The 14,444-nt window shown below is 44.5% G+C and overlaps 1 protein-coding gene across 2 annotated transcripts in view; it reads left to right on the plus strand.

The window, feature by feature from the left end:
- LOC122935129 (cytochrome P450 2C5-like) overlaps nt 1-14,444 on the plus strand; it is a 102,755-nt gene that overhangs the window by 48,787 nt on the left and 39,524 nt on the right. For both annotated transcript variants that reach the window (XM_044290893.1, XM_044290895.1), the window contains exon 3: nt 10,403-10,565. In XM_044290893.1, coding sequence (XP_044146828.1) covers nt 10,403-10,565 — 163 coding nt within the window. The remainder of the gene's footprint in view (nt 1-10,402; nt 10,566-14,444) is intronic.

The raw sequence follows: 14,444 nt of genomic DNA on the forward strand, positions 1-14,444 counted from the left end.
CCGCTGTACGGGCACACGGCAGGGCGCAGAAGGATGCCATACGGTTTTTGGAAGGCAGATTTTGCTGGACTGTTTTTTTTGACACCATGTCCCATTTGAAGCCCCCCTGATGCACCCCTAGAGTAGAAACTCCAAAAAAATGACCCCATTTTAGAAAATACGGGATAGGGTGGCAGTTTTGTTTGTAGAAGTTTAGGGTACATATGATTTTTGGTTGCTCTATATTACACTTTTTGTGAGGCAAGGTAACAAGAAATAGCTGTTTTGGCACCAGTTTTTATTTTTTGTTATTTACAACATTCATCTGACAGGTTAGATCATGTGATATTTTTATAGACCCGGTTGTCACGGATGCGGTGATACCTAATATGTATACTTTTTTTTATTTATGTAAGTTTTACACAATGATTTCATTTTTGAAGCAAAAAAAATCATGTCTTAGTGTTTCCATAGTCTGAGAGCCATAATTTTTTCAGTTTTTGGGCGATTACTTTGGGTAGGGTACGATTTTTGCGGGATGAGATGACGGTTTTATTGGCACTATTTTGGGGTGCATATAACTTTTTGATCGCTTGCTATTACACTTTCTGTGATGTAAGGTGACAAAAAATTGTTTATTTAGCACAGTTTTTATTTTTATCTGAGGGGTTAGGTCCTGTGATATTTTTATAGAGCCGGTCGATACGGACGCCGCGATACCTAATATGTATACTTTTTTTTATTTATGTAAGTTTTACACAATAATATCATTTTTGAAACAAAAAAATGATGTTTTAGTGTCTCCATATTCTGAGCCATAGTTTTAAATTTTTTGGGCAATTGTCTCAGGTAGGGGCTAATTTTTAGCGGGATGAGGTGACGGTTAGATTGGTACTATTTTGGTGGGCAAACGCCTTTTTGATCGCTTGCTGTTGTACTTTTTGTGATGTAAGGTGACAAAAAAATGGTTTATTTAGCACAGTTTTTATTTTTTATTTTTTACGGTGTCCATCTGAGCGGTTAGGTCATGTGATATGTTTATAGAGCCGCTCGATATGGATGCGGCGATACCTAATATGTATACTTTTTTTTCCCAATTTTTTTCCCAATTTTTTAACTTTATTTGGGGAAAATGACGTTTTTGTTTATTTTTACTTGAAACTTTTAATTTTTGAGAGGGAAAACTTTATTTTTTCAACATTTTTTTTACTTTATTTTTTGTCCCACTTTGGGACTTAAACTTTTGGGGGTCTAATCCCTTTTACAATGCATTCCAATACTTCTGTATTGGAAAGCATTGGCTGTATGAGTAAAATTGTGTGTATTACTCATACAGCTTCCGGCCTGTGAGATCCAGGGGGCTGGATCTCACAGGTTCTTCACCGGAAGGCAGCGCGATGCCTTCCTTAGACATTGCGCTGCCTTCCATGCCATCGGGTCCCGTCTACAGCCGCATGGGGACCCGATGGCACCGCCGACCGCAACTGCCAGATAAGGTAAAAGCCGCAAACCGCAGGTCTGAATTGACCTGCGGTTTGTGGCGATCGCCGACACGGGGGGGTCACGGGACCCCCCCAGCATTGTGACAGGATGCCCGCTGAATGATTTCAGCGGACATCCTGTTGCAATTAACCCCCACCGTGCTGCAATCGCGATTTAAACTTAGGACGTACCGGTACGCCCTGAGTCCTTAAGGACTCAGGAAACAGGGCTACCGGTACGCCCTAAGTCCTTAAGGGGTTAAAAAGAAGGAACGCACCAGTGAGCTCAGCAACACCAAAAGACCCGGAAGACCAGGGAAAACAACTGTGGTGGATGACCAAAGAATTCTTTCCCTGGTGAAGAAAACACCCTTCACAACAGTTGACCAGATCAAGAACACTCTCCAGGAGGTAGGTGTATGTGTATCAATGTCAACAATCAGGAGAAGACTTCACCAGAGTGATTACAGAGGGTTCATCACAAGATGTAAACCATTGGTGAGCCTCAAGAACAGGAAGGCCATATCAGAGTTTGCCAAACAACATCTAAAAAAGCCTTCACAGTTCTGGAACAACATCCTATGGACAGATGAGACCAAGATAAACTTGTACCAGAGTGATGGGAAGAGAAGAGTATGGAGAAGGAAAGGAACTGCTCATGATCCTAAGCATACCACCTCATTAGTGAAGCATGGTGGTGGTAGTGTCATGGCGTGGGCATGTATGGCTGCCAATGGAACTGCTTCTCTTGTATTTATTGATGATGTGAATGCTGACAAAAGCAGCAGGATGAATTCGGAAGTGTTTTGGGCAATATTATCTGCTCATATTCAGCCAAATGCTTCAGAACTCATTGGACAGCGCTTCACAGTGCAGATGGACAATAACCTAAAGCATACTGCAAAAGCAACCAGAGTTTTTTAAGGGAAAGAAGTGGAATGTTATGCAATGGCCAAGTCAATCACCCGACCTGAATCCTATTGAGCATGCATTTCACTTGCTGAAGACAAAACTAAAGGGAAAATGCCCCAAGAACAAGCAGGAACTGAAGACAGTTGCAGTAGATACCTGGCAGAGCATCACCAGGGATAAAACCCAGCGTCCGGTGATGTCTATGCATTCCAGACTTCAGGCTGTAATTGACTGCAAAGGATTTGCAACCAAGTTTTGAAAAGTGAAAGTTTGATTTATGAATATTATTCTGTCCCATTACTTTTGGTCCCTTAACAAGTGGGAGGCACATATGCAAACTGTTGTAATTCCTGCACCGTTCACCCGATTTGGATGTAAATGCCCTCACATTAAAGCTGACAGTCTGCAGGTAAAGCACATCTTGGTCGTTTCATTTCAAATCCATTGTGGTGGTGTATAGAGCCCAAAATGTTAGAATTGTGTCCATGTCCCAATATTTATGGACCTGACTGTATAAGCTACTGTATCTAACTAACTATCTAATATAACGAGCAAAGCACAGAGCACAGCAATGACACTGCTCTCTCTAAGAACTGCAAAATACTGCATACAAGGGCTGCTGGGGAGGTTCTTATATAGTAAGGGGTAGGCAACTCTCCTATTAGTTGCTAGGGATGTTGCTAAGCTCAAAGATATTGCAGCCTTCTCATTGGCCCACAAGCAAGAAGCAGTGAGGGATCATGGGTTTAGATGAAAAAAAATCTAGAATATTCGAAAATTACGAATATATAGCACTATTTTCTAAATATTCCCGAATTCTCAAAGTGCTTATATTTGTGATTAAAATTTGTGATTTGAAAATTCGCGCCCATCACTATTGGTTGACTCACTTTGAGACACAATTTTACGCCAGAATTGTGGCACATACAGTATATCACATCTTAGGCCATGTGCCTTTTCCGCAAAGTCCTGCAAAGACCCATCCACTTCTTGAGCGAATAGGCAAAAGTTGTAGAAAGCCTGGTTGTGCCACATTGCACCACCATTTTGACAGATTGTAAGTACAGACACATTAGTAAATCTGAGTCAGTGTGGATACAGTTACGATTCAGTTTTTTACACGTCTTATGAACAGGAGAGATAAACAGAAAAGTCAAATTTAGCCTCTACAAAAAACGGATCAGGGCAGAAGGTCAATAGGGCATTTGAGCTGTACATGGTTGAGGGAAGGAGAGAGGGACTTATGTGGATAGAATGCACTGGAGGGATAACAGGGCAGCAAGAGTGAAGGCAAACAAAACATAAAATTAAAATAATGTAGATACAATGAACACTGTCAGTAACAGTGATATATTTGCAGGTGTGCTTGAGTATCTCACACAGCATACCCGTCTCCTGCCCTATCTAATAGCCATGTTTAACTGCAGGACTTTACCAACAATTATACTTAGGCCTCATGCACACGACCGTTGTGTGCATCCGTGGCCGTTGTGCCGTTTTCCGTTTTTTTTTCGCGGACCCATTGACTTTCAATGGGTCCGTGGAAAAATTGGAAAATGCACCGTTTTGCAGCCGCATCCGTGATCCGTGTATCCTGTGCATCAAAAAAATATGACCCGTCCTATTTTGTTGACAGACAACGGTTCACGGACCCATTCAAGTCAATGGGTCCGTGAAAAAATACGGATGCACACAAGATTGGCATCCGTGTCCGTGATCCGTGGCCATAGGTTACTTTCATACAGACGGATCCGAAGATCCGTCTGCATAAAAGCTTTTTCAGAGCTGAGTTTTCACTTCGTGAAAACTCATATCCGACAGTATATTCTAACACAGAGGCGTTCCCATGGTGATGGGGACGCTTCTAATTAGAATATACAACGAACTGTGTACATGACTGCCCCCTGCTGCCTGGCAGCACCGGATCTCTTACAGGGGGCTGTGATCAGCACAATTAACCCCTCAGGTGCGGCACCTGAGGGGTTAATTGTGCTATCATATCCCCCTGTAAGAGATCGGGTGCTGCCAGGCAGCAGGGGGCAGTCATGTACACAGTTTGTAGTATATTCTAACTAGAAGCGTCCCCATCACCATGGGAACGCCTCTGTGTTAGAATATACTGTCGGATATGAGTTTTAACGATGTAACTCAAATCCGATGGTATATTCTAACATAGAGGCGTTCCCATGGTGATGGGGACGCTTCAAGTTAAAATATACCATCGGATTGGAGAAAACTCCGATCCGATGGTATAAAAGGGACTCCTGACTTTACATTGAAAGTCAATGGGGACGGATCCGTTTGCAATTGCACCATATTGTGTCAACGTCAAACGGATCCGTCCCCATTGACTGCATTGTAATTCAGGACGGATCCGTTTGGCTCTGCACGGCCAGGCGGACACCAAAACGACTTTTTTTTCATGTCCGTGGATCCTCCAAAAATCAAGGAAGACCCACGGACGAAAAAACGGTCACGGATCACGGACCAACGGAACACCGTTTTGCAGACCGTGAAAAAATACTGTCGTGTGCATGAGGCACTGATGCTACCTCTATTACCATCACACATAGAAACCCTGCTAATCTTATTAACATTCATTGTACATCTTCTCTTCATGTGCGTAGGAGATCGATTTAGGATGCATCAGGATGTCTTCCATTCTGTCAGCATTCTGTTTTGTGACCAGACACAAAACCGCTGCAAGCTGTAGTCACATAAGGATCCAGCTTGGGGCCACAGTGTTCAGATTTGTGGAGACAAATGGAGTGGGATGGAGGATCTTCATCTGAAGCTGCCCATGGTACAGTGCATGGTACAGGTACTCTGCAGGATCAGTGCTCCTCTCAGAGTGAGCTTCTAGGCCTCTCTCTGTGTCTACTGATTGTGTCCAGAGTTTGAGTCTCTCTTCAACTGGTCATTTCTTCTTCCCACTTGGACCACTCCCACAGGTCCTTGCTTAGCCAATCAGTCCCACCTTCTGCAACTTCTCTATCCCTAGCTTGCATAGAGCATAGAGAATCAAGTGGTGCTGGAAATTGTAGGCAAGTGCATTTCTGAAAATCAAATGCTGATGTGCATCTCTCTTTGGTATTACCAGCAGCATCCACTGCACACAATGGTCCTCCTCAGAGGTTACATGTCTCCATGTTAGGAACTCACCTATACACATGGAGAGAACCTGTGGAGAGATCTCCTCTCAATAAAACTGACAACCTTTGCAGCGAAGTAACCCATGGATCACTTAGAGGAGATGGGGGTCAAACAATCAGCAAGTCCTGTCCTGGGTGGATATGGCTTTAACCAGCAGCAGAAGGGGCCTAATTTTAATCTGCTATGTGCTCACCTCACGTCTATAAACATGCCTGGTTATATACTGTGGTTCAATCTTCAAGTATAATGCTGACATATTGCTGTAACACACTTTACGGGTAGGTTGTCCCACAGGAGTGCACCTAGTCTTTCTGCTGCCGGAGGGGAAAACTGAAACGGCGCCCCACCCCTAATGCCAATTTCTTGACCTAACCCCTTCTCTCCAGCCCTACTGTTAAAGACATACTTGGAAAACATTACAGACAGAGAGAGCTATAAAACATACAAGGTAATAGAGTGCCACATACTTTTCCCACTGTGCTTTCCAAAACTATACTGAAGAAACAGATAGCCCCCCTTTGTGTTGCCCCCTTTTGCCCCTACCTGGTGCTGCCTGAGGCAAACGCCTCATTGGTGGTGCACCGCTGGTGTCCCATCTAAGTTTTATTATGGAGCCCTATGAAAATTAATTTAGCTGTATGTACAAAGGTTATAATTACATGTAACTAGAAAGCATACTTGCCAACTCCCCTGTAACATCCAGGAGGGTCTCGTGAAAAAGAGGTAGACCCAGGGCCGGACTGGCCTACCGGGAAACCGGGAAATTTCCCGGTAGGCCGCCGGCCCTGGGGCCGCTTTAAGATGTGTCTGCACCATTTCGGCGGCCGGCAGGCCGAATCTGAAAGCTCTGATGTAGTGGTGGCCGGTGGGTGGAGCTGAGCAGGCCGGCGTCCGGCCTCCGTGGGAGCGGCACTGCTCCCTCCGACCACCTGGTGTCACTGTGAGCAGCAGCCCGTGATCCTCCTGGGCCTGGCTGGCTGTCCTGTGTGTGGCCGCCCCTCTCTTCCTGCAAGTGGCCTCACCTCCAGATTCAATATGCCGGGCCCAGGCCGCAGACCGGAAGCAGAGCCCGACCCCTGTGTCTGCCGCCCGCCGTCATGACCGATGCAAACAGCCCTGAGAGGACTTGAGGAGCCGCAAATACTGGGGGTAAGAAGGGGCCAGGCTGTGCCTACATGTGACTGTGCAGGCTGTCAGGGTTATGTAGTGTATATTATTTACATACAGTCTTATAAATTATAAGACTGTATGTACACTAATATACACTACATAACCCTGACAGCCTGTACAGTCACATGTGGGCACATCCCTGGCATCCAATATATATCACAGAGAGCTATACTGTGCAGTATAGCTTATAATGCACAGTATAGCTCTCTGTGACATGTATTGGATGCCAGGGCTGTGCCCACATGTGACTGTGCAGGCTGTCAGGGTTATGTAGTGTATATTATTAGTTTACATACAGTCTCTAGTTTACAGGAATCTCCAGGAGTGGCATCGGCTGGGCAGATCAGCTTTTAGGATCTGGGCGCCATGGGCACTCTCATGCTTCTTTATGCATCACAGCAAGGAGATTGTGGCAGTTGACAGCAGGGCTCTGGCTGAAGGTAGCACTTTGAGAAAGGTTGTCACACAGGTTGTCAGGGGCTGGGAGTGGAGAACATCTTGGTGTGTAACCTGGTGTCACTGTGCTGTACAAAGGACCTGCTGGGCATGGTGCCTCCACAGAGGGCAGATAACCAGATTGACTGAGGAGGGCTTGTACTTTGGAGAAGAATATGTGGCTTCATGTGACAGAGCAGAGGAATCGCACAGAAAAGTGTGTGGATGAGGATACGTCGTGTCTCCAGGAGATCTGCCCCTGACATCTCCAAGTGACAGACCCTGCTGGACCCCCCTGGCACCCTGCACACATTATAAATGCACAGTATAGCTTTCCCTGATATGTATTGGATGTCAGGGCCATGCCCACATGTGGCGAGTGGCGGTGCATTATACACAGCAGCACGGTGTCCGGTACTCACACAAAGACGTGGTAGACAAATGCCCAGCCCCTGGGGTCTCTCCAGCACGTTGCACAGGTAGTTATGCAGCCTCTAGTACTTCACGTTCCTCCGGCAGCTCTGGCTGCTGTTGTACGACAGCGGCTTCCCCAATAAGCTCATGCGAGCTCCCTGCTTCCCCCGGCGGCTCTCCTGCAAGCCCCCTCCCGGTCCCACACCGCTGCCCCTGTCAGTGTCACTGGTGCCCAGGAGAAGCAGCCTATCCCCTCTACTGGAGTTCAACAGCACCCTGTTGCCCCGACCCGACTCCACATCTTTCATGCCACAGTGGGCAAAGCGAGGCGCTCCGGGTGCATGCACAGAGCAGACCTGGGGACAGGGTGGCAGCGCTTCCTGGCTTCAGACTGTCAGATCTGATCACAAGTTGGCACCAGCCATACATACAGGAAGGCTCTGTGTGCAGGGTGCCAGGGGGGTCCAGCAGTGTCTGTCACTTGGAGATGTCAGGGGCAGATCTCCTGGAGACACGACGTATCCTCATCCACACACTCTTCTGTGTGATTCCTCTGCTCTGTCACATGAAACCACATATTCTTCTCCAAAGTACAAGCCCTCCTCAGTCAATCTGATTATCTGCCCTCTGTGGAGGCACCATGCCCAGCAGGTCCTTTGTACAGCACAGTGACACCAGGTTACACACCAAGTTGTTCTCCACTCCCAGCCCCTGACAACCTGTGTGACAACCTTTCACAAAGTGCTACCTCCAGCCAGAGCCCTGCTGTCAACTGCCCCAATCTCCTTGCTGTGATGTATAAAGAAGCATGTGAGGGCCACAGAATGTCCATGGAGCCCAGATCCTAGAAGCGGATCTGCCCAGCCGATGTCACTCCTGGAGATTCCCTTGCTGCTCTCTGTACAGGAGGGGACAGTGATCACACAGCTCTCTGCATCCAGCAGGCTGCTCAGCCTCCACACAGGCAGCTCCCAGCAGTCTACTGTGCCTTCATACATAGAAGCCTGGAGGTCACTTCCAGGCAGCTGAAACTCCATGCATGATGGTCAGAGTGGCTGTGAGAAGCTTGAAGCCCACCACCTCCAGGCAGCTGCACTTCAACAACTTTTCCAAGAGAATCCAGCAACTCTGTGACAGCAGGAAGGGGTTGCCAGTCACTCACTTGTCCCTGTGCAGCCTGCAGCTCCAGTCCTTCTCCTGGTGCTGCTGCTGACATACATTCAAGGGGGACAGAAGAGGAAGGGGGTGAGGAAGAGGAGGACAGAGGGGGAAGGCCAGGTACTTACAGGAGGACTATATCTGAGTATAAATTAAAGGGGTTGTTCGGGTTCAGAGCTGAACCCGGACATCCCTCCATTTTCACCCAGGCAGGCCCTCTGACTTGAGCATCAGAGCAGTTCATGCTCCGATGCTCTCCTTTGCCCTGCGCTAAATCGCGCAGGGCAAAGGCATTTTTTGAAGATCTGGTGACGTGGCGGGGCTCTCCATGGGGCTGCCAGGAAGCCCAGTGACGTCACCGTCACTGATGGCTGGGATTTAGCGCTGCCCTAGCCATTAAAACGGTAATATGAACAATGGGGTTCTACAAAAGAGCTATTGTGGGGCAAAGTTCATATTCGTGTTTACACACGTGTTTTAAAATGAATGCTTTCCCCTTTTATAAACAAGTAAATAATGACGCAACGTTGTGGGGCTGGTGTGCAACTTTTTCCAGGGCTGGTTTTTATCCCCAGTCCGGCCCTGGGTAGACCTCCTTGTCTATTGGAAGGGTTGTCACATCTCCTGGACACTGCAAAAGCCCCCTAAAACCTCCCAGAAAAAAGGACTCCATGTATATTTCCTATATGTGGCAGTAAGAGAGTGTAGTGGAGACTGCATGTAACTGATGACTGTGAGACTTGAAACAAGCGAAGCAGTTGGGACCCTATAGCTAGTACCATGGCACTCGTCAGTTTATATTAAGCATAGAGTATTGACGATGTATATAGTCATTAAATCGGGACAAAAGTAAATATGTGATTGCCAGAAATACTCATTACAATAAGACGTTTTGGTTGTAAGACCTATTTTTGTCACCCTCTCACCACTGACTTCATAGCAGTAGCATACCCTGCCTCTATGGTTGGTAGATTATTATTAAAATCAAGGGTTGTGAAAACTGTATTGCTCAGGGGTCTCTGCTCTATCTATCTGAGTATATTCTACATAATGAGGCATATGTGCAGAGGGGGAGATTTATCAAACTAGCGTAAAGTAGGACTGGCTTAGTTTTCCATAGCAACCAATCAGATTTCACCTTTCATTTCTCACAGCTCCTTTGGAAAATGAAAGGTGGAATCTGATTGATTGCTATGGGCAACTAAGCCAGTTCTACAGTACTTTACACCAGTTTGATAAATCTCCCCCAGAGTGTATACAAAGACCTGGAAGGTGATAAAACAGAGGCATACATAAGTATCATAGGAACCTAAAGCACAGTTTGGAGCCACCAGATGCCACAGTGCATAGAAATGTATACAGCTACCATTGAAATCAATCTTTATACATGGAACTCCCCTAGTGGTGGTTGTAGGGAAATGCACTGCATTTATCTCAGGAAAAGAAGTTGTTTAGTGCAGGATCTCCTCTCACCACAGCTCTATGGCAGTGGCATGGGCTACCTCCAGGATAAATACGCCTTTGTGATCAGAATATCTTGCACATTGATGTCGAAAATAAGTGTCAGAGTATCAGAATTTCTGGATTATCAAAGGAATGCTATCCTTATATTAAAATAAAGTATGTTCTCCATAAAAACTAAGAGGAATATCAGTAAGATATACACCTACCTCACAGCATCCCCCTGCTTTACATTGCAGCTCTCTAAGAAGTACGGACCGGTGTACACCATTCAATTAGGAGTGGAGAAAGCCGTTGTACTGTGCGGATACGAGGCGGTGAAAGACGCCCTTGTCAATCATGCAGACGAATTTTCAGGAAGACCATATGTGCCGTTTTTTGAGGAAATATCAAAAGGACTTGGTAATGATCATATTTTTAATGTTGATTGGTGAATTGGGTAATTTCCTCGTTCATTTCAGTTCTTAAAAGCTGTCCAGTTTGGATAACCTCAGTTCTGTGGGGCCCAAAGACAACTGATCACAGGGGAACCCAGTTCAGATGCTCCATGAAAATCTTGCATTATAATTTATATTTCTGGTCCTGATTTGGGAACCTCCATCCCCTACTCCATCATCTACTCTATATGCACAACCAGCTCTTTAGTGTATATGACAAGGGTTTGTCCACAAAAATTCCTTTAACCCCATTCAACCCACTACACGTAATTTAATTTACATCCTCTCCTTGAAGGCACCATGCACTCCAGGCAGAATCAGGCTGTCACACAAGTAGTTACTGTGACACGGAACTAAAAAATAAATCTGTTCCCCGTCACCAATGCACCGCACTCATGTCCAGTTGCAGAAGCTGCCATTTCTGAATTTGAGTGATTGCCAGTTGGAGTGATTTAGCAATCTGGGAGAGCAGAAAGGTAGCTCCGATAGTTCTCCGAGTTACTCTCACACCAGTGAACCCTAATGATATAACAGGAATCCCCCGGGGGCTAGGGGCTAGGACAAATACAGCAAAGACAAGGGCGAGCATAGCGTCTCTGCATGTCTGTCTATACAGATCACTGGTAACTATGATCTAATGGGATGATACTATTATTTCATCTGTTACCAGTGATCTGTATATACAGTGCCTTGCAAAAGTATTCACCCCCCTTGACTTTTTTCGTGTTTTGGTGCCTCACAACCTGGAATTAACATGGATTGTTTGAGGATTTGCATCATTTAATTTACAGAACATGCCCACAACTTTGAGGATTTTTTTTTTTTTTTTTTTTTATTGTGAAGCAAACAACAAATAGAACAAAATAACAGAAAAAGTTAATGTGCATAACTTTTTACCCCCCTAAAGTCAATACTTTGTAGAGCCACCTTTTGTGGCAATCACAGCTCCAAGTCGCTTTGGATAAGTCTCTATGAGCTTGACACATCTTACCACTGGGATTTTGCCCATTCCTCCTTGCAAAACTGCTCCAGCTCCTTCAAGATGGATGGTTTGCGTTTGTGAACAGCAATCGTTAAGTCTGACCACAGATTTTCTATTGGATTGAGATTTGGGCTGAGACTAGGCCATTCCGACACATTTACATGTTTCCCCTTAAACCAGTCAAGTGTTGCTTTAGCAGTGTGTTTGGGGTCATTGTCCTGCTGGAAGGTGAACCTCCGTCCTAGCCTCAGAGTGGTACAGGTTTTGCTCAAGAAAATCCCTGTATTTAGCACCATCCATCTTTCCCTGATCTCTGACCAGTTTCCCAGTCCCGGCTGCTGAAAAACATCCCCACAGCATGATGCTTCCTCCATACAATTTGGGAGTCTCCCACATGCCTTTTTGCAAACTCACAACGTGCCTTTTTGTTTTTTGTTGAAAGTAATGGCTTTCTTCTGGCCACTCTGCCATAAAGCCCAACTCTATGGAGCGTACGGCTTATTGTCATCCTATGTACAGATACTCCAGTCTCTGCTGTGGAACTCTGCAGCTCCTCCAGGGTTACCTTAGGTCTCTGTGCTGCCTCTCTGATTAATGCCCTCCTTGCCCGGTCCGTGAGTCTTGGTGGGCGGCCGTCTCTTGGCAGGTTTGCTGTTGTGCCATGTTCTTTCCATTTGGTTATGATAGATTTGATGGTGCTCCTGGGGATCATCAAAGATTTGGATATTTTTTTATAACCTAACCCTGACTTGTACTTCTCAACAACATTGTCCCTTACTTGTTTGGAGAGCTCCTTGGTCTTCATGGCAGTATTTAGTTAGTGATGCCTCTTGCTTAGGTGTTGTAGCCTCTGGGGCCTTTCAAAAAAGGTGTGTATATGTAATGACAGATTATGTGACACTTAGATTGCACACAGGTGGACATCATTTCACTAATTATGTGACTCCTGAAGGCAATTGGTTGCACCAGAGCTTTTTTTGGGCTTCCTAACAAAGGATCCTAACAAAGGACATACGCACATGCTAATTTTCTGTTTTCTATTTCTAAACAATAGTTTTATTTTTTTCTCATTTCACTTCACCAACTTAGACTATTGTGTTCTGATCCATCATATAAAATTCAGATTAACAAAACTTTGACCTTAAAGCTGTAACATAACAAAATACCCAAAAAAGTCTAGGGGGTGAATACTTTTGCCAGGCACTGTAGGTATGGCACAGAAGAAAAAAAAAGTTTTAAAAATATTAAAATTAAAATAACCCTCCTTTCCCCATAAATAAAATAAAAATGAAAAAACTATAAAAAGAATATAACGTAGGTATTTTTGTATCCACAAATGCTCATACTATTAAAGTATAAAAATATTTATCCCATATGGCGTAACGGGGGGAAAAAATCTAAATGGCCGATTCCCCATTTGTTCAGCGCTTCACCTTCCAAAATAAATGAATAAAAATTGATCAAATGTTATACACACCCCAAAATAGTATCAACAAAAACTACAGATCGTTCTGCAAAAAATTTGCTATGTAGACATAACTTTATCGGGTAAACTATACATGTTGTATTGTTGTAATCGTACTGACCCAGAGAATGAAGGTTACAGTCCAGTTTTAACACTATGGCAGAATGTATATTTTTTCCAATTTCACCACATTTGAATTTTTTTTTTCCAGCTTCCCATTATATTGTTTGTTCCACAAGAAAAGTTTTGGCTTCGATAAGGCAGGGAGTAAAAAACGAATAAGGAAAATCACAGGGTCCTGAAGGGGTTAATGGCCCATAGAAAATAGTATTATATCAAATAAATTGCACAAGGCATGAAAAAAAAAAGAAAATAATTATATATTCCCAAATTCAAAGCCCCAATGCAAGCGTGAAGGATTAGGTCCATTCAGTGAAATTTGCACCTTTTTGCAAGCAAGTTCAGTCAGTTTTGTCTGCGATTGCGTTCAGTTGTTCAGTTTTTTCCGCTCGAGTGCAATGCGTTTTAATGCATTTTTCACGTGCGTGATAAAAAACAAAAGGTTTACAAACAACATCTCCTAGCAACCATCAGTAAAAAACGCATCGTATCCGCACTTGCTTCCGGATGCGATGCGTTTTTCACTAAAGCCTCATTCACTTCTATGGGGCCAGGGCTGCGTGAAAAACGCAGAATATAGAACATGCTGCGTTTTTCACGCAATGCAGAACTGATGTGCGAAAAAAACGCTAAATGCTCATGTACACAGACCCAATTCAGTGCGGGTGATATGCGTTCATGTCTCGCATTGCACCCGCGCGGAAAACTCGCTCGTGTGAAAGGGGCCTTAGATTTTGTGGAGAGTATGTAAATGTTTTTTGTAACAAATCTTTATTATTTTTCAATTAAATTATCATTCTTCAAACATTTTATTTTTTAACCCCCCCTTCCCCTTGTCCTAACCCCATACTCCACACACCTAAAAACACAACCTACGAACCATTAGCTTTTTCGTAGCACATCATTTTAGCTACAGCCATCAACCACTCCCTCTTTGTTGGTGCCTGCTTGGCTGCCCATTTCATTGAAATTATTAAACTGACTGTGAATAGGATTTTATACATCGCTGGTCTTTCTTCCTTTGAAACATGCAGATCAGCTAATTTCGCTACAGAAACCTGTCTTTTAGATCCTAGTCAAACACTATTTTCAAGACTATTTTGAGATAACACTCAAGTATGTCCAGATTTTGCAATAGTTCTACCAAACGTGTTCCCAGTCTTCTCCGATTGCCTCACCTATCCATTACATGTAGCCTCTTCTCATAAACCCATTCAAGGTAACCTTGCTTAATATAATCTATGGATTACAAAAGAATGTTCAACCCTATGTGACAT

The sequence above is a fragment of the Bufo gargarizans genome, chromosome 4, assembly GCF_014858855.1.
Source record: "Bufo gargarizans isolate SCDJY-AF-19 chromosome 4, ASM1485885v1, whole genome shotgun sequence".
NCBI lineage: Eukaryota > Metazoa > Chordata > Amphibia > Anura > Bufonidae > Bufo > Bufo gargarizans.